Below are 20,207 nucleotides of genomic sequence, written 5' to 3'. Positions count from 1 at the left end.
TTTGAAAACCCCACCCGGGAGACTTGGATTGGCGACCGCTCCAAGTGGAGCCTCCCCCCACCCCACCCCCGTGGTCCCCAGACTGCGACCAAAATGGAAATGTTTAGTCAACGTATTTTGCTTTACTTTTTCTAAAATATATTTTATTGATTTTTTACAGAGCGGAAGGGAGAGAGACAGAGAGTGAGAAACATCGATGAGAGAGAAACATCGATCAGCTGCCTCCTGCACACCCCCTACTGGGGATGTGCCCGCAACCCAGGTACATGCCCCTGACCGGAACCGAACCTGGGACCCTTCAGTCCGCAGGCCAACGCTCTATCCACTGAGCCAAACCGGTCAGGGCAACGTATTTTGCTTTAAGAAGTTAGCATTTCTTCTTGGAAAGTAACAGCTTTTTAAAAAATCAACTTCTTTGTCTTAGAAATGTCCAGGAAACATCAAAGAAGGGGGGTAAAGCAATGAGGGGTGGCCCTAGCCGGCTTGGCACCCTCCCGCGGGCTGAAGGGTCCCGGGTTCAATTCTAGTCAGGGGCGTGGAACTTGGTTACAGGTTCCCCGGCCCTGGTCGGGGTGTGTGGAGGAAGCAACCAATTAATGTGTCTCTCTCACATCGATGTTTCTCTCTGTCTCTTCCTCTCCCTTCCACTCCCTCTAAAAAAAATCAGTGGAACAATATCGTCGGGTGAGGATTAACAGAAAACTTAACAAGGAAAGCAAGGAGGGTTACACTGGCAGGTGGAACACGTGTCAGCCGCTCCTGGTGGTGACCGTGTGGACGATACCAGCTTTGTTCCCGGGTCCTCTGGACTCCGCGCCAGGCTTTTCGCATTTGGGTTATTTAACCCTCCGCACGATGCCACAAGCAGGCCCTGTTACTGTCACCCGTTTGCAGTTGACAAAGCGGACCTGGGGTGACTGTCTGGTGACCCTGCGGCCAGGAAGTGGCCAAACCAAGTTCTGAACCAGGAAGCGAGAGAGCAGAGCCCGTTCAGTCGCGTTCTCGTTCCTGCTCCAGGCGAACGCCACACGCAGGGGCCTTCCCCCCTGGCGCGGGCACACGCAGTGGCCGAGAAGCAAGATCTGAAAGACTCCACAGGTTGCACATGCTCATCCCCCCATTTCAAGACCCCGAGCTTACTCACACCCGCAAAGTCCTGTTCGCCAGGTCAGGGAACGAACACACAGGTTCTGGGGGTTAGGACGTGACCATCTGCCCGCGGCCGTTCTGTCCGCCACAGTCCTAGATGCAGAAAGCGATTTGCTGGGTGCCACACAGCCGGCGGAAGAGGGGGCCTGTGCTCAGGCTCACCCCCACCGGCACAAGTGACCTTCTCCCTCTCCTCCTCCTCCTCTTCCTCCTCCTCCTCCTCCTCCCCCTCCCCCTCCTAGCCGGACGCTAGGGCCCAGCCATCCTGCAAGATCCTTTCAGGCTGCCCCTCTGCTCAGAGCCATCCTCCACTGCCACCGTCCAGGGCCCCAGAGCCATCCTGTGGCTGTGACTACTGGCTCGTTTGGTGGTGATCCCAAGGTGTCCGCCTTGTCCTCTGCCCACTCTGGAGCCCGAGCAATGATCACCCCTGACACCTTTCTGCACCCCCAGAGCCCACTGAGCCCAGCGGGTAGGCGTTCAGTCCGTGTGTAGGAGCCGCAATGTTCCTGGCAGGTCCCCCGTTCAGTGCTGCATCATTTTTGCGGGATTGTGTGGCCAATGGTCCCCCCTCCACTGCTCTAAGGCTGCCACACTCGCGCCAGTGTAACCCTCGTTGCTGTCATTGTTAAGTTTTTTGGTTAATCCTCACCCGAGGGTATTGTTCCACTGATTTTTTAGAGAGAGTGGAAGGGAGAGGAAGAGAGAAGCTCTGGGACCGCCCGTCCTGACTTTGCTGCCTTTACAGGTGTCTGTGTCCTTGCGCGCATCGGAAGTGGTCTGACTTTTATCCCCTGATTTGCGGAGAAGACACCCATTGGGGAGCCCGTGACCCCCAAGTCCAAAGGCAGCGCCCGCCCCGCCCCTTCCCCTTCGGCCCCGCCCCGCCCCGCCCCCGGCCCCGCCCCGCGTCACTACACTTCCCAGGCGCCCCTGCGCGGCGAGCGCAGCCGCAGCCTCCCTCCCGGGGCGGGGCACACAGTCCCAGTGGCACGGCGGGCGCGATGGCCGCGTGGGGCGAGCGGCTGGCCGGCGTGCGCGGGGTGCTGCTCGACATCTCGGGCGTCCTGTACGACAGCGGCGAGGGCGGCGGCAGGCCGATCGCCGGCTCCGTGGAGGCGGTGGCGAGGTGAGTGGGCCGCGCTGGCCGCCGTGGGCGCCGGGCCTCCCGCCGCTCTGAGCGCTGCCGGGGGCGGGGCCTGGAGGGGCGGGGCCGGGGCGGGGCTGCTGTCTTGGCCCCGCCCCTCCCCGGAGCCCGGAGCACCCGCCTGGGGAGGATCCGGACCGGCACCCCGGGGCGCGGACAGGCCCTGGGGTTAGAGCTGCGCCGTCCAGGGGCGGCCACTCGCTCCTCGCGGTGCTGAGCGCTGGGCGGGCGGTCAGTCTGTAGAGATGAGCCGTCAGTGTCAAACCCACGCTGGGCTGATAGCCCATATTGATTACATGTTGATATGATAATCATTTGCATACATTAGGTTTAAATAAAATCTATCAAATTAATCCCATCTGTTTCTTTTGACTTTTGTTAAGGTGGTTACCAGGAAACTTTGAATTACGTGTGACTGGCATTGTAATTCAGTGGGAGTGTGTTTTTCTTTTTGTTTTTTGTGTTTTTTTAAAATATATTTTATTGATTTTTTACAGAGAGGAAGGGAGAGGGATAAAGAGGTAGAAACATCGATGAGAGAGAAACATCAATCAGCTGCCTTCTGCACACCCCCACTGGGGATGTGCCCGAAACCAAGGTACATGCCCTTGACCGGAATCGAACCTGGGACCCTTCAGTCCGCAGGCCGACGCTCTATCCACTGAGCCAAACCGGTTAGGGCATGGACTGTGTTTTTTTAAAAAACATGTTTTTATTGGTTTCAGAGAGAGGAAGGGAGAGGGAGAGAGAAACATCAATGATGAAAGAGAATCATGGATCCGCTGTCTCCTGCATGCCCCTACGGGGATCGAGCCCGAAACCCCAGGCATGACCAGGAATCGAACCCTGACCTGGTTCAAAAGTCCATGCTCCCCCAGCTGCGTGGCTCAGTGGGTTGATTGACCTATGAACCAGGAGGTCGCGGTTTGATTCCCGGTCAGGGCACGTGCCTGGGTAGCAGGCTCAGCTTCCTACTGTGATCCCCAGTGTGGGGCATGCAGAAGGCAGCCAATCAATGATTCTTATCATTGATGTTTCTCTCTCTCTCTCTCTCTCTCTCCCTTCCTCTCTGAAATCAATACAAATTTTATGTATTTTTAAAAAGAGTCAATGCTCCACCACTGAGCCATACCAGCTGGGCAGCTGGACTGTATTTGATCATCTGTTTAGACAGTAGGAGGGGGACAGTGCGTGGAGGACATGCCGGGACCACGGGTGGCACCGCTGGACCTGGGCTTTGTCATTGCTAGGGCATCGCAGGCCAGTGCTGCCATGATGTTGACGGGCAGCTGGGAAGGGCTAATTGCACAGGACTTGGCCTCCCATAGCCACTCCCTGGGGGACCTGTGCCTGGAGCCTGACTTGGTTGGGACTCAGTTTGCCTATCTGTAGATGGCGGTTGAGAGAGCCCACCTCACCTGTCCGTACAGTGGCCACATGGTCCTGCATGGCAAGGCCCGGGTGCGGTGTCTGAGAGGCCAGGAACTCGAAACAGGGAGACGTGGTGCCCAGGAGAGAACCCAGGCCTCGGTGCCTCCCTGGGCCCAGCGGGCACAGGTCCTCAGGGCCAGGTCCGTGCCTGCATGGCCTCCGCCTTAGTCTCCGTCTTCCCCAGGGTCAGCTTCAGGCTGGCCCTGCCACAGGCAGGAGCACGAGGTGGTGGCACCTGTGAGGACGGGCCAGAGGGCACTGAGCTGCCTGCTGGGGGGACCGGACCTCGGGGCCATGACAGGCGGACAGGGCCTCGTGGGCTCATGTCCGGAGTGGGGGTGGGCAGTAAACCTGGACACAAATGAGTAACCAAGTCGCCAGGTTGGCATAGTGACGGGAAGAAAAGGGTGCTGAGGAGGGTGGCAGAGTGCGGCTGGGCTGGGCTGGGCTGGCAGGGAGGGGACACCACCAGACATGCAGGGGACGAGGGGCCTCCTGGGTGAGGGAGCAGGGACTCTCACTGAGATGGAGTGGCGTGGGAGTTAAGCTTCAAATACATTTCAATGTAGAAGAACAGAGCCCTGAGTCCCCCAGAACCCACATAACTCGGACCACTCTGCACTGTGGTGTCCCCCGGGTCCCCCGACATTCCTTCCCCCTCCCCTGACCCAGCTCCCGCCAGCTGTGAAGATGAGGCCCTGGACGCGGCCCATCCTGGCTGGTTGTGCCCAGGCTCAGGCGCCCCACAGGCTGGTGGGTCGCCTGGGCCTGGGTGGAGCCCAGCCTGGGAGGTGGAGTGAGGCTTTGGGGTTTTCCTTGGGATGTTTCAGGTATGGGGGGGCCACGATATTTCCTTTCGTGGTGGCTGAGCCCAGAAAGGACTCTACCAGGAATTTTCTGGAACAGGCCGTTTGCGAGGTGAATAGCGCTGGGCATTGGGCGCTTGGTGTAAGTTTCTGCAGCCCCCGCTCCCCCCCCCCCCCCAGGTCCCTTTGCACCTCCGCTCCGTGGCCTTGATGTGTGCGGCTGGCTTTGAAGTCATGGAACTGGAGGAAGTGCCTGGGGGACAAGTGTGCCGCCCTCGGACAAGTGTGATGGGGGGGGGGGTCGTGGGGGAGAGCTCGCCTCCACCCCAGCTCCCAGCACCGGACCACAGGCTCCCAAATAGCACCTTCGGTCGGGGCACCCCCAGGGGGAGGGGCACCCCCAGCCTCTCCCTAGGTTTCTGTGGCGACAGCTGTCCTCTGACTTCCTGAGAAGTTCCACCTTTTTGGGGACAGAGCCATGGGGAGGATAAACGCTGTTCTTTAAAACCGCGTCGACCATACAGCAGTCGCCGTTGACTGAGGGAGGCTGCCCGTCCCACGCAGGTGCTGGACCCCACACCCACCCTCGCAGCCAGCCCCGACCTGGGTATCCACCCCTTTCCAAAGCGGGGCCGAGGTTCAGAGATTCGGAACCGCCAGGATGCGCCCCCATCCGCCCGACTGCAGAGCCCGGCTCTCCCTGCCAACCACACCCAGCAAGTGCCTACTGAGGGCTCTGCATCCGACAGACACCGCAGCGGGCACGGCAGGGCGTCCCTGCCCCCGAAGCTGCCTGTCCCGGTGGGGCGACCAGTGTAAAGAGCACCCAGAAAGGCTGGTGTTAGGGGGAGAGGCCGGGGATGGGGAGTCAGGGGGCGTGGCCTCGCAGATCCAGTGACGCCTGGGTCTGAAGACGGCTCTGGGCCAGCAGGGCCCCAGATGGGAGGACGGGAGGCCAGGCTTCCAGGCCACGGTGACTCTGCCCCTTGTCATTCCCGGGCAGCGTGGTCCCTTCTTGGAGCTGCTGGGGATGGTTATTTCTCTGCCCTGGGATGCAGGGGGGGCGTGGTCCTGGGACATCTGTAACCGGCCTGGGTCCCCCCAGCAGGCGCTTTATTGGAGAGCCATTCAGAGGCACAAAGCACCCCCGGCATCTGCATGTGAAAGGCCCGGGCATTTCCTGCCTCCTGGCGCGGCCACTAAAGCACATCTGCTGGCCCTGCCCGCGGCCGGAAGGTGGAGGCTCTGCTGGGCCCAGGCAGCCTCATAAAGCAATTCCCTGGCACCACCCCAACCGCAGCCCCTCCTTCCAAGGGGGGCCTCTCACAGCCCAGGGTGCACCCGAAGCCGGGGGACCCCAGTAAACTCAGGCCCCTCCCAGCAGGTCTGGGACCCTGCCTGAAGCCTGGCAGGTGCAGGCGCAGGCCCGACCTCCCCGGGTGCTGGCCACATGGGCACCATCAGCCTTGGGGCACGGGTCCCAGGAGGAACCCCTGCTGGGGACCGTGGGTGGCCAGCAGCCTCGCCCGCCTGCCCCATCCGTCCCCCCACCACGTGGCCCAGCACCTGCCGGCGGGGCCTGAGGCTCTCGGAGGGGCGGGCCTTGGGCTGAGTTTGTTTAGGCAGCGGGCACCTCCCTGACTCAGCCTGGACCTTGGACAAGGGGCGTTGGGGAGAATGTCCTGTTCTGTCTCCCTCGCTGCCGGCTCCTGTGGGGGTGAAGTGCCAATGGGAGGGGCGGCCGGGGCAGGCCGCTCACCCCCAGGCTGTGCTCTCATCTCACTGCTGTGGCTCCTCCCCGTAAACATCCCACTCGTAGGCGGATATCGGAATCCCACTCCCAGATCCCCGCAGCTCCCGTCTCAGGCATGTCCTCGCGGTGGCACGGTGGGTCCTCCCAGGCCTGGCCCCCCATTTCCTTGCGAGTGCAGAGGGAGTAAGAGGTGCCCCTCCTTTCCTGAGTCCCCTGGCTCCCATCACCCCTCACTGCCCCGCCCTGATGCGCAAGGGTCACAGGTCACAGGAGCCCGGAGTCCCCCGCAGATCCCAATCCAGGGGGTTCACACTCTTGTCCCCAAATGAAATCGGGGTGGGAACCCCAAATTAAACAAACAAAGGAGCAATGTTTAAATAGTGTTATTTTTTTAAAATATGTTTTTATTGATTTTTAGAGAGAGAGGAAGGGAGAGGGAGAAGGAAGAGATGGAAACATCGATGAGAGAGAAACATCAATAGGCTGCCTCCTGCACACCCCCTGCTGGGGATCCAGCCCCCAACCTGGGCCTGGGCCCTGGCCGGGAACCGAACCCTGACCTCACAGGTCAGTGCTCAGCCCCTGAGCCCCGCCGGCCGGGCTGAGCGGTGTTATTTTGCTGTTCACATCGGTGACATTGGTTCTGAGGCCAGTCGGTGAAAGGCTGAAGGCGTGTTGATGGATGCACTAGTGAAGCCGGTGCAGTAGACAGCACCCCTGGTGCAGATGTTTACGGCTGAGGGGTGTGCGTGGAGGGGGGTGGGGGGCAGCCACGTGTCCCTCGGGAGGCGACGAGGGGATGGGGTGTGCGGCTGTGAGGAATGAGGTCTCTCCGTTTGCTGTTGACTTTGGTTCCTATGACACGAGTGTTGCCTTAGCAAGTGAAGAAGCCGTAGAATCGTGTGTGAAACCACTTCTGTTCAGAAAGATAAAGTGAACAACAGCGAAGAAGAGAAAGAAAGGAGGTGCGGCCTGCCTGCCTCTGGAGTGGGGTGATGGCAAGAGCCCACCTGCCTGGGGGACGCAGGGACATCCTTGGGGGGAGGCCCTTTCAGTCCCCACCTCGGTGGCCAGGGAGGGCCGCCCTGTGGACACCGGGGGCAGCCAGGGTGGGGCTGGGGCACAGGGAAGGGTTACCCAACGCTGCTGCCTCTGGGACGAAGCCAGCCCTCGGGGCCGTTACTCACGCAGCTCACAGATCAGCTGCCACAGCCTCACACCCCACTCCCCTAGGGATGCGTCGAGAAGCCATCATGGCAAAGCCGAGCTCCATGCCGGCGCAGGGGGCTGCCGCACTCACAGAGAAGGGACCCGTGAGCCAGGAGGTCACGGTTTGATTCCCAGTCAGGGCCCCGGCCCAGGTTGTGGGCTCGATCCCCAGTAGGGGGCCTGCAAGAGGCAGCCGATCGATGATTCTCTCTCATCATTGATGTTGCTCTCTCTCTCCTCCTCTCCCTTCCTCTCTGAAATCCATAAAAATGTATTTTTTTAAAAGAGAGGAAAAAAGGGGGGAAAAAAGAAGGAACCTGAGGCTCAGAGACGCCCCGGAGGCAGGAGGGTGGGTGCCCTCCCCAGGGCGGGCTGCTCCCCTAGAGAAGGGTGGGTCACCCCGGGCCTGGGTTCTGCATCTAGCAAGGCCTCCTGAGGCGTCCACGCTCCCTGCCCGGGATTCCGACTTGTGCTTGTGAATAAACATACGTTGAGGTTTGCGGGCTCAGCGGGTCTCTCTGACCTGCCTCCCAGGCTCGCAGGGCAGCACGGGCCGGTCAGCGCGGGAGCACTGAGGGCGGAGGCGCGGGGGCGGCCACGGCCGGGGAGGTGAGCCACGTGTTCCCTGAGGCCCTGGCCCTGGGCCTGCCTGTGTCTGTGTGACCTCATCACTGCCCCGAGGTCACTGGCTGGCCGGCCAGGGCTCCGCCGTGTTCTCACCACCTCCTGTTCCCTCCTCTCTCTGTCCAGACTCTGGACTCTGCCCACACTCTGCCCACCGTGCCAGCTGGAGGGGGCGGCGCCTGCAGGGAAAGGGGAGGCACAGCTGGTTCAGCAGAGACCCTGGCATCCAGGGTCCCACAGTGACGCCAGGGAGGGCGGGCCCACGTGTGTCTGCAGTGCCCAGCCCTGGAGAGCCGCCAGCGGGGGGGCCAGGTGCTGCCGTGACCACATGTCATGGCTGAGACTCAAGGACTCCAGGAGCCCAGCCCACGGTGCCCAGCCCAGGGCATGTGCAAGGTGCCAACCCCAGTCCCGGGGCGTTAAAGCCTGGGCCCCCTGGCCCTGAGCTGCTGCCTGGAGCTGGGCCGGACCCTCTGGAATCTACATGGGTATCCCTGTGTGTGGGTGTCCCTGTGTGCGTGGATGACGGTATTTTTCTAGTGCAAATCCAGCCTTGTCTGACCATGGGCTCCAGTCCCGGTCAGGGCACAGGTCCGGGGTGCAGGCTTGATCCCCAGTAGAAGGTCTGCAGGAGGCAGCCGGCCCATGATTCTCTCATCATTGATGCTTCTATCTCTGTCTCCCTCTCCCTTCCTCTCTGACATCAATAAAGACATATTAAAGCAACAACAACAACAACAACAAAGCCGGCAGAGCACCTCCCCGTGAGGGCGAGAAGCCACCTCCCCTCTGGACGCTGTTCTTATTTGTCGCCTCAAGTTTGACCTGCCAGCTGGGGCTCGCCCCTCCGCCCAGGAACCCACGCAGCCGAGGCCTCTCCCTCCACCATCCTGCGGGGTCTCTTTTCCTGGGTGGGAGGTGGGGGCCTGGTCTCCCAGACCCTCTGCCCCGCCCCCTTGGCAGTGGGGTGGCTGCCTGGGGTGAGGTGGGCAAGCGCTCCCACCCACCGTGAGAGGTTCGGGCGGGGAGAGTGGACTCCTCCCTGCCCCCTGCCCACGGGCAGATGTTCTCAATACTCAGTGGGCACCTCCTGTGGGCCAGGCCCCTGCAGGCCTCCCTGGATCCTCACAACGTGAAGTAGGTGCTATTATCATGCCCATTTTACAGATGAGCAAACTGAGCCCCAGAGAAGATATAGCTTGTGGAGGCTCCATAGCCAGCAAGTGGCGGAGCTCAGATGCAGCCCAGGGCATCACTCTGAAGTGCCTCCTGTCGCCACCCACCACCTGGCCTCCCGCTCCGCAGTGGAGCGTCTCCCTGGTGCATCTGTTCCCATCTGCAGCCCCCAGTGCCCAGGCCCACCCTCCATCCCCTGGCTGGAGCCGTCACGGGGAAACCTTGCGCCAGGGAGGCCTAGAGACGGAGCTGGGGCAGTGGGGGAGCCGGGGCAGTGGGGGGTGCCGGGGCAGTGGGGGTGCCGGGGCAGTGGGGAGCCGGGGCAGTGGGGGTGCCGGGGCAGTCGGGGGCGCAGTGTGGGGTTGGCCGAGAGCGTGGGGCTCCTTCCCCAGGTTCCTTGGGTGCCCGGGAGGTTCTCGGATTTTCTCGTGGGCCCCTCTCCTCTGGAATTTGAATCAGTTCGGAGCGTCTCTCTCGCAGTAAAGCATTGCCGTGCTGGGTGCTGGCTACCGTGCCCGATGCATTGGGGGGGAGGGGGGGGTCTGGGGCATCCAGGCCACACGGATGCAGGAAAGGGCAGGCGCTCCCCGGCAGCCTCAGGCCCTGTGGGCCCTCGAAACGCGAGCTTCCCTGTGGCCCAGGGAGCACTTCCCACCTGTGAGCTGCGCTCTGAGCCCGCTGTGGCCCTGCCCCTGAGGGGCCCCTGGACCGCTCACTTGGCAGCCCCTCGTATCCATCCCTGCAGCCCCGACCCCCTGGCGGGAGCCTCCTTTGGCCTCTGTGGCGATGCCAGGGTGGCGTGCACATTGGAGAACTGACTGGCTGGTGGGCGAGGGCTGCCTAGGGGCGGTCCTGGCTCTGATGCTCACCCAGCGCCTGTGCCCGGGCACCGGGATGGGCGGTGCTTCAGGAAACACGGAGGGAGCCCTGAGCGGTGGGGGGCAGAGGAAGGACCAGGTGCTGCTGATGCCAAGCGCAGCACTAGGGCTGAGAGCCGCGCAGAGGACCATGGCTCTGCCCAGGCAGGGTGGGGTCGGGGGCCTTCCTGGAGGAAGGGGCACGTGAACCAGGCCCTGCACGATGAGTGGGACTCAGCCCTGGGGGCGTGAAGGCAGCCTCGGTGAGGAGAGGGCCTCTGGGTCAGCGGGTGACAGATCCCGTAGGCGCCGAGGGAGGGCCTGGTCGGGGCCCCGGTGGCGAGCGGAGAGGGCAGCAGCCACGCCAAGGTCAGCCAGGAGCCCGGTGGCCGCCGGCCTCTCCTGCGCCCCACGCTAACCAGAGGCTCCATCGTTTCCGGGTGAGCGCCCGGCAGATGCTGACAGCCAGCAGATGGGCGAGGCCCGGGGTGATTTGCAAGGGACCCGCTCTGTGATGCACGTAATTGCACAGGCGACGACGTTGTCGCTCAGAGTGTGTCCCTGCCCGCCAGGACGAGGTAAAGGTCAGTTCACAGATGCGGTGCGGCCGCAGGAGTCGGGGCGCGTCCACGGGCTCCTGAGGGGCAGCGGCGAGGCCTCAGCGGGCCCTGCAGGAGGCCCCGTGTCCCCCAGGTTTGGGGCGATGGGGAGGGGTGATAACCTGGCCTATCCCAGAGCTCGCCTGTCCCTGGTGCTGAAATCCCTTGGAGTCACTCCCCTGGGGGCCCTCGCTGGCCCGGCGCGGGCTTTCCTGACCTCCCCGATTCTCACGTCCAGGCCTCCCAGGCCAGCGTGCGCCCTGGGGCAGCGGACCCGCCGGGGCTGAGGGGCTGGTTCTCGGGTTGGGCGCCGTAGCCGAACACCGAACACCGAACACCGCAGACGGGGCGTAAGCAACAGAATTCCGTTTCCCCGGAGTCCGGAGGGCGGGACGTCCAAGATCAAGGTGCTGGCAGGTGGTTTCCGGTGGGAGTTCTCTTCCTGGCTTGTAGGCACCACCTTCTCCTCCTCCTCCTCCTTCCTCTTCTCCTTCTCCTCTTTAATTTCAGAGAGGAAGGGAGAGGGAGAGCAGGAGAGAGACATTAATGATAGTCACGGATCGGCTGCCTCCTGCACGCCCCACACTGGGGATGGAGCCCACAACCCGGGCCTGTGCCCTGACTAGGAATCGAACCCTGACTGGGAATCGAACCCTGACCTCCGGGTTCATAGCTCGATGCTCAACCACTGAGCCCCGCCGGCCGGCTGTTCCTCGGGCTTTAGAGCAGAGGTTTTGGGTGGACACAGGTTGGTATTTCGAAGGGACCAGAGGCTGTAGTGTCCCGACGTGGGTTCTGTCATCTTGTCGTCTTGCTGGCTCCTGAAGTTGCGTTGGGAGCAGATGTGCGGCTCTGTCACCTCAGTCACACGATGCTCACTGTTCTGAGAAGGTCGCATCGTAACTCATCAGCAATAATTAGTCCCCCGGCACCCCCTCTCCTCCCCTCAACGGCTCCATTAACTTGGGTGTGAATCACACTTTCCGGGCGCCAATCAGTGAGGCCCTGTCTGTGAGGTACAAGGTGATGCTATTAGTTACAATAATTAACTGCCTAATTAAAAACACAAAAGCTGTCTTTATGAAGGGCAATTAACCGCGCGCATGACGGGCCATCCATAGCCCTATGATTAGGAAAGACAAATAGCAAGAACGGGCTGAATCACGGGCCGTTGATGAAGGCCCTGTCCGCGCCCAGCCTGCGTCCGCGCTCTAGTCAGCAGCTCTGTGATTTCCTCCCAAATCTCGTGTGTCAGCCGCAGAGCCCGTGGCCCACGTGGCCCGGAACCGTGCCAGGGTGTGTCTTCGCCTGAGGCTTGCGTGGCCCGGGACCACGGCAATGTGTCTTCACGCTGAGGCCCACGTGGCCCGGGACCGTGGCAGGCGTGCCTTCACGCTGAGGCCCACGTGGCCCGGGACCGTGGCAGGTGTGCCTTCACGCGGAGGCCCGCGTGGCCTGGAACCGTGGCAGGCGTGCCTTCACGCGGAGGCCCCTCTGTGCCCCCAGAGCAGAGTGGCTCGGGGAGGCAACAGTGTGGGCAGGGTGGCCGGGAGGTCCCACTGGCTGTCATTGGGACTTGGCATCAGCCAGTCGCTCAGCCAACGCCAGGCCGCTGTGCGCCAGCTCCGCGGGAGGCCGGTGCTGAGGCCTGAGCAGACCCTTCCTGACGCCCCAGAGCACCTGGGTGACAACCAGGGACACCTCAGCCGGCCCCTCAGCAAGGGCCTCCGCTCGGTCCCGGGCCCCCGCCCTTTTGGGGAAACGGATCCAGAGTCCACGTGGCGTCTGCAGTTCAGATGCGCAGGGCGAGTGCCAGGTGTTGGGGAGGCACAGGGGCTGCCGGCCACGACCAGCAGTGACCTCCAGCCCGGCCGCGTGGCTCAGGGGTTGGGCGTCAGCCTGTGACCTAGGAGGTCCCGGGTTTGATGCCCGGTCAGGGCACAGGCCCGGGGTGTGGGCTCCATCCCCAGTGTGGGGCGTGCAGGAGGCAGCCGATCCATGATTCTCTCTCATCATTGATGTTTCTCTCTCTCTCCCTCTCCCTTCCTCTCTGAGATCAATAAAAATATATTTAAAAAAATGAACTGACCTCCAGCTGGGCCGGGTGGGGTGGGGGTGGGGGAGGTGTCGGTGGGTCTCCGAGGCGGGAGGGGTGTGGAGAGGCAGCGTGTGGAGGCAGGTGGCAGGGATGTGTCTCGGGCACAGAGAGGTGTCCCAGGAGGAGAGGGAGGCGTGGGCAGGGCAGGTGGGACCTTGGGGAGCCTCAGGAGCGCCCCTCAGGATGAGAGGAGGGATGTGGGGGGAGGTCCGGTCCCCCGGGAAGGGTCTGCTCCCCTCGGAATCACCAGCCTGAGCCCTGGGGTCCGTCGAGGCCCCTCGGGGCCCCAGGAGCAGCCTGCCCTGGCCGTCCCACTTGCTGGCGTCGGGCCGCTCCCGGGAGGCCGCCTGCCCGGTAACAGCACCCTCCGCCCCCCCCAGGCTGAAGCGCTCGGGGCTGAAGGTGAGGTTCTGCACCAACGAGTCGCAGAAGTCCCGCGGGCGCCTGGTGGGCGAGCTGCGCCGCCTGGGCTTTGATGTCTCCGAGGCCGAGGTGACCGCCCCGCCCCCCGCCGCCTGCCGCCTCCTCCAGGAGCGAGGCCTCCGGCCACACCTGCTGGTCCACGACGGTAGGCCTGCGGGTGCCGGCCGGGGGTGCGGGCGCCCCATCCAGGGTGGGGCTGGGTCGGCATCCCTCTCCCCTGGGCCCCAGCACAGGGAGGGGCACGGGGTGGCACCTGCCCCAGCACAGGGAGGGGCACGGGGTGGCACCTGCCCCAGCACAGGGAGGGGCACGGGGTGGCACCTGCCCCAGCACAGGGAGGGGCACGGGGTGGCACCTGCCCCAGCACAGGGAGGGGCACGGGGTGGCACCTGCCCCAGCACAGGGAGGGGCACGGGGTGGCACCTGCCCCAGCACAGGGAGGGGCAGGGGGTGGCACTGAACTGTATCCCTCCCTCTTTCTTTCCAGAAGTCCGCTCGGAATTCGATCAGATCGACACGTCCAACCCAAACTGTGTGGTCATTGCGGACGCGGGAGAACACTTTTCCTACCGGAACATGAACAGGGCCTTCCAGGTGCTCATGGGGCTGGCGGACCCCGTGCTCATCTCCCTGGGGAAGGGGTAAGTCGGCGTGAGACTCGCTCTGGGTCCGGCTCACAGAGCCACGGGGAGAAGGAGGCAGGAACGCGGGCCCGGTGGGCGCAGGCGACGGCCTTCTCTCTCCCTCCCTCTTCTTTTTCTTTTCTTTAATCTTCAGCCGAGGAGTGAGGATATTTTTTTCCGTTGATTTTTAGAGAGAGCGGAAGGGAGGGGGTGGGGGGAGAGAGAGAGAGAAACATTGACGCGAGAGAGGCACATTGATTGGTTGCCCCCCACACGGACCCCGACCAGGCTGGGGTTTGAACCCGCAACACAAGTATTCCCTTGATTGGGAATCGAACCCAAGACCCTTGGGCCGACGCTCTAACCACTGAGCCACCAGCCAGGTCCCTCCCTCCGTTTTCTTGCTTTTTCTCTTCATTTCTTCCTTCTTTCCTTTTGTAACCCTGCAACCTCCTGCAATTCAGGTCACTGCGAACCACAGAACCTGGCCTGCTTAGCTCATTGACGGCCCGGGTGGGGTCCTAGGCCTCCCTAATGTCCTGACTCATCACTAGAGAACATGTAGTTAAGAAATTCTGTTGTAACTTGTTTGTGTTAACATTTTTATTTGCCTCTAATATATATATACACACACTAGAGGCCCAGTGCATATTATGCATATATATATATATATATATATATATATATATATATATATATTGATTTCAGAGGGGAAGGGAGAGGGAGAGAGAAACATCAATGATGAGAGAGGATCATGGATCCGCTGCCTCCTGCAGGCCCCACACCGGGGGTCGAGCCCGCATCCCCAGCATGTGCCTGACTGGGAATCGAACCGTGACCTCCTGGTTCATAGGTCGACGCTCAACTGCTGAGCCACGCCGGCCGGCTTGTCTCTAGTCATTAAGTGATTCCAGGTCACGGGCAGTAGGCAAAGCAGGCATGTTGCTGACACAGGGAGAGCCGTGGAGTCCGTGGCGTTGGCCTGCGATTCCGTGGCGGCCCCGAGCGGCTGGTTTTACAGACGAGCGGGGATGGGGTCTCTCGCTGACGGGGTCTGACTGGCGTGAGGGGTTCGCTGCTCAGAAACGAGAGAAGGAACCCACAGCTTCAGGCCCATGTCCGCGTCCCGGGACAGCCCAGGGCCCCCGAAGGCTGCTGTCACGTGGAGTGGGTCACGGATGGGGAGAGCCGTCCCCCCCCCTCCCCCGGACGCAGGGGTGGCCGCGCGGGGCCGAGCGCCCTGCTCTGGACACGGGTGATTTGCAGGGGCGTCTGCTTGGACCGGGAGCGGGAACTGCCTCTGTAATTCCTGTCACGCGGCCGGCGGGACGTTAGGCTGTCGACGCGCAGACGGTGGGAGGTTCATGGCTCTGGCGGGAAAGGTCAAGCGATCGCTGTGCAGGGAGGCCGTGCCGACTGAGGGGAAGGGCAGAGGCAGAGCGAGAGGCCTCTCCGGCCGCGCCTCCCGCTTCCCCCGCCTGCCCAGCCCCCGGTGACCTCTGCGCTGCCCGCTCCGACCAGCCTGGCCTGCGGGGTCTGTATTCGCCAGGAGCACAAGATAAATGCTTCCAGTCTCTTGTGTCTGGGGACTAACCTAGGCGCATGCGCACGCACGCGCGCGCGCACACACACACACACACACACACACACATCTGTACATATATACGTATTAATATATATTTTTACGGATGTCAGACAGGAAGGGAGAGGGAGAGAGAGAGAGAGAGAGAAGCATCAGTGATGAAAGAGAATCATGGATCGACTGCCTCCTGCACGCCCCACACTGGGGATCGAACCTGAAACCCGGGCCTGTGCCCTGACCGGGAATCAAACCGTGACCTCCTGGTTTATAGGTTGATGCTCAACCACTGAGCCAAACGGGCCAGGGCCTGGGCTTTTATATTTTTTAAAAGTTAGGTTAGGTACTTGTACTGACTGTCTCTCTAAAAATGCTAGTAGCTAACAGATGGCCTGCAAGACGCCTTCGTGCTTTCCTGAATGAATGAGAAATGAGGAAAAGCCCTGAGAGCGATCAAAGCACCAGGTTCCGTTAAAAAGGAAACGTTAAGGTTTCCAAGTTGGATTTTGGAAGTCAGTTTTTTCTTTAGACTCTAAAAATTCACGTAAGAAAGACAAGGTTTTTATTTAAATTTTATCTTTTAACGACAGTTTACATTCAATAGTTATTATATTATTGTTATTATTTTTATCTTCACCCGAGGATATTTTTCCCATTGATTTTTAGAGAGAGTGGAAGGGAGGGAGGAGCGGGAGGAGAGAAACACTGATGTGAGAGAGACACACTGATTGGCTGCCTCCCACACATGCCCCGACGGGGGCCAGGGTTGGACCCTGCAATCGAGGAACGAGGTACGTGCCCTTGGCTGGGAATTGAATCTGTGATCCTCCAGGCAACACTCTAACCACTGAGCCGACCAGCCAGGGTTTGGCCCATTTTACAGATTAGGAAACTGAGGCCCAGAGGGCTTAAGCAACCCAAAGTCCCACAGTTAGGAGGAAGTGGAGAGGCTTTGAACGCCAAGGCCAGCATGCCTCCCCGCTCTTGCCCCTGTGCGCACACACAGTTTAATGTCTCTCAATTTTGAGGAGCGTTGGGAAGGGGAAGGGGAGCTGGTGAGGGGCTCCCCGAGAGCCCAGCCATCTCGGTCCCCGAGCTTCTGACGCCCACGGACCCTGCACGCCTCCTGACCTCTGGCTCACGGGACACGCGGCCGGGAGCTGGCTGGGTTTTCTCCTTCAGGCAGCAATTAGGGTTAATGATTAGCAATTAGGGGCTCGCCGCATGCTCTGTGGCCCTGCTGTCCTTTCCCAGGTCCCCTGTCTTTCTCTGTGTCAGCAGCTGGGCCCATCTGCCCCTCGGGTCCCCCATCAGTCACCGTGGCCGAGTCCCCACAAAGCTGGCAGCGGGGCCATTCTGACCGAGGGCTGCTGGCCAGGCGTGGTGACCACCATGGGCCACTCTTGGCTCGGCACCTGCACAGACCCTCACCTGCTGGCCCTCCGGACGGGACGGCATCTCTCTGGGCTCCCGGAGCTCCGCCGGCTCACCTGTTCTTCTCCTCCCAGGCGCTACTACAAGGAGACCTCGGGCCTGATGCTGGACGTCGGCGGCTACATGAAGGCGCTCGAGGTACCTGCCCGGAGCCCTCCTCGCGCTCCAGGCTTCCTGGAGAAGGGGGGTGCTCAGTGGCCCTCCTAGTGGGGCTGCCCCTGCCCCTGCCCCCGCCCCCATGTGCCCCCACCCTCCACGCCCCTGTGCTGGCCGCCGGCCCTCCCAGCATGCCCTCTGCCGCCCTCCTCCTGGCTCTGTCTATGGGGACCATGCTCACTCCCCACCCTGGGCACCTGCAGCCTGACGAGTTCTGACTGGACCTGTTCCCGCCCCCCGCCCCCCACTATGAAGGCCAGGACCCGGCGGGGCTCCCAGCGCCCTCTGACCAGTGCTTAGCCCGCTGTCCTGGCCTCGGCTCCGGCCCCGGCCAGCTCCTCTCACCGCCCGCCTGCACTGGGCACCAGCCCTGCCTGCCTGCGCCCGTGCGAGGAGGGACAGATGGGACGTGGAGCCCTGGGCGCATCCTGGGGGAGCCGTGACCAGCGGGGAGGGTGGGGGAGGGGAGAAGCAGGAATACGGGTGAGAACGCGGTCGGTGCCTGAGACTGCCACCTCTGGGCCGCCTCCCCCACAGCTGGGGGTTTGAGCAGGTGGCGGGCCTGGAGGTGCGGCTCTGAGCATCCCAGGCGGCCCGACGTGGCGTGTCTGTCCCAGGCAGCCTGTCCGCTCGTGTCTATCAGACGCGTCTCGGGCTCACATGCCCTGCCCCCGAGGCCCCTGGTTCCCAGAGGGAGACCTTCCCTGCAGTCGGGGTCCCGTTGCTTCGCCCCACGCCCACCCGTGCCCTCTCTCTGCAGTACGCCTGCGGCGTCGAGGCCGAGGTGGTGGGCAAGCCCTCCCCGGAGTTCTTCAGGTCGGCCCTGCGGGAGCTGGGCGTGGAGGCCCACCAGGTAGGTTGCCTTGCGGATGCGGACGCGCGTGGAGGCAGCTGTGTCGGGAGGGGACCTCACACGGCCGCCTGGGGGCCTGGGGGCTCAGGCAGCCTCGTGGGCTGGGCAGCCACGTGCGGACCCCCCACCACGAGAGCTGATTTGGCTGGAAACGGGGAAAAGGCAGCAAAAGAAGTCCACTGAGTGTTTTATTTTATTTATTTATTGTTTGTTTGTTTTTTAAATATATTTTTATTGACATCAGAGAGGAAGGGAGAGGGAGGGAGAGATAGAAGCATCAATGCTGAGAGAGAATCATGGACCGGCCGCCTCCTGCACGCTCCCCACTGGGGATCGAGCCCGCAACCCCAGCTGTGCCCTGACCGGGAACCGAACCCTGACCTCCTGGTTCATAGGTCGACGCTCCATCACTGAGCCCCGCCGGCCGCGCTTCCTCTTGTTTTTTAGAGCAAATCCAGCCTTACCGCTGTGGTGCCCTTTCCTAGTCTAGGATGCCTTTCAAAGACACAAGTGGGCGATGCTCTGAAACAGCCCACTGGGGCCCAGAGACACAGAAGGATGCTCAGCCCCTCGCACCCTCCGCCGGCCGCGCGAATTCAAGCAGGCGAGCGAGGGCTCCCCCTGTAGGAAGCCAGTGGGAATGTGAGACGGGGCGGCCTCTGGGGACAGCTCCTCGGTGTCCAGCAGAGAATGGCCACGCGACCCAGCAGTCCCGCTCCGAGGACTGAAAACATGTTCCAATGAAACGCACGCGTGACGCTTCCTAGCAGCACGACTCATAATAGCAGACGAGAAAAGCAGTGCGTGTTCACCGGCAGGTGGAGGGACCGCAGTACGTGGCGCGCTCACACACGGGGTGTTTCAGCGGGAGAGGAATGAGACGCGGGCAAATGCTGCATTGTGGGTTGGAACATGCGAGGGGAAGAAGCCAGGCACACAGGCCGCTTTTATATGTCCCATGGTATTTGTAGGCAGGGCCCCGGAGAGTCCGGTCCACGGAAACCAAACAGGCCAGGGCTGTGGAGGGCGGGGGCTCGGGGTGGCCGGTGGCCTCAGGGGCCTGGGCCTCCTGTTGGGGTGATGAAATGTCCGGAACTAAATGGCGGTGATGGCCACGCAACATGGCGAATGCACTTAATGCCACTGATTTGAAGCTTTGAAATGGTTCCATTGGTGAACCTGAGGTGTATTTTATCACAATGAAACAAAAAAATCTACCCCCAAATCGATAGTAAATCCTTAGTATTCTCTAATATCAATCCACTTTTTAAAAAATATATATTTTTATTGATTTCAGAGATGAAGGGGGAGAGAGAGAAACATCAATGATGAGAGAGAATCATGGATCAGCTGCCTCAAGCCCGCAACCCGGGCACGTGCCCCGACTAGGAGTAGAACCGTGACCTCCTGGTTCATAGGCCGACGCCCCACCACTGAGCCACACCAGCCGAGCAACAAGGCACCTTTTTACGATACCAGCCCACACCAAGCCTCCTGCTGCCTCAGAAACGTGCTCTTACGTCCATTGGTTTTTGCATCAAATCCAGACAAGGCCTGTGCCTTTCTTGCATGTGGCTTTCATCTCTTAAATCTTTTTAACTTTTCTCATGAATCGTTTCAGCTGTCGGTGCAAGGAGAGAGACTCGCATAACGAACCCTATGTCGTCCCCATCACTGAGCTCCAGTAATGACCAACTACTAGAGCACTTTTTAAAATGGTTTTTAACTGTCCGTTGTGAAATAATTTCACATTTTACGAGGGAGTTGCAAAAACAGTACAGGGAATGCCCGTGTGCCTGAAACCAGCTCCCAGGGCTGACGTCTGATAGGACAGCCATAAAGCGATTGACATGCGCACTGACTCACGACGGTTAGTTAACCCAGAGACCTTCTGCAGCCGCTGCCAGCCGTCCCACCAATAGCTTTTTTTAAAAAAAATGTTTGTATTGATTTTTAGAGAGAGAGGAAGGGAGAAACATCAATGATGAGAGAGAATCATGGATCGGCTGCCTCCTGCACACCCCACACTGGGGATCAAGCCCACCACCCGGGCCTGTGCCCCGACCGGGAATCGAACTCTGACCTCCTGGTTCCTAGGTTAACTAACACTCAGCCACTGAGCCACACTGGCTGGGCGGCTGTGGCATTTCTGAACAGCACTGGCCAGTTCCTGTGTAAACTCCCGGGAGTTTGACATGCGTGGTGCAGACTGTCCCTCCGTTTGGTTTGTCCTGATGTCCCCTCAGGGTTTAGGCGATGCGTTTTGGGCAGGAATCTCGCAGAAGCACTG

General features: G+C 61.2%; 1 protein-coding gene across 2 annotated transcripts in view; it reads left to right on the top strand.

Annotated features, from left to right (window-relative positions):
- The first annotated feature begins 2,088 nt into the window (after window positions 1-2,088).
- Window positions 2,089-20,207, top strand: part of LHPP (phospholysine phosphohistidine inorganic pyrophosphate phosphatase) — a 34,359-nt gene continuing 16,240 nt past the window's right edge. The window contains exons 1-5 of one of the 2 annotated variants that reach the window (XM_059661776.1): window positions 2,089-2,278; window positions 13,230-13,417; window positions 13,760-13,913; window positions 16,983-17,046; window positions 17,825-17,917. In XM_059661776.1, coding sequence (XP_059517759.1) covers window positions 2,154-2,278; window positions 13,230-13,417; window positions 13,760-13,913; window positions 16,983-17,046; window positions 17,825-17,917 — 624 coding nt within the window. In that variant the 5' untranslated portion in view covers window positions 2,089-2,153. The remainder of the gene's footprint in view (window positions 2,279-13,229; window positions 13,418-13,759; window positions 13,914-16,982; window positions 17,047-17,824; window positions 17,918-20,207) is intronic. The other variant, XM_059661775.1, reaches the window with a different exon arrangement.

This window comes from Myotis daubentonii, chromosome 13 (genome assembly GCF_963259705.1).
Source record: "Myotis daubentonii chromosome 13, mMyoDau2.1, whole genome shotgun sequence".
In the NCBI taxonomy this organism is placed as follows: domain Eukaryota; kingdom Metazoa; phylum Chordata; class Mammalia; order Chiroptera; family Vespertilionidae; genus Myotis; species Myotis daubentonii.
Note: the sequence above shows the minus strand (reverse complement) of the source record. Positions and strands in the feature narration are given on the sequence as shown.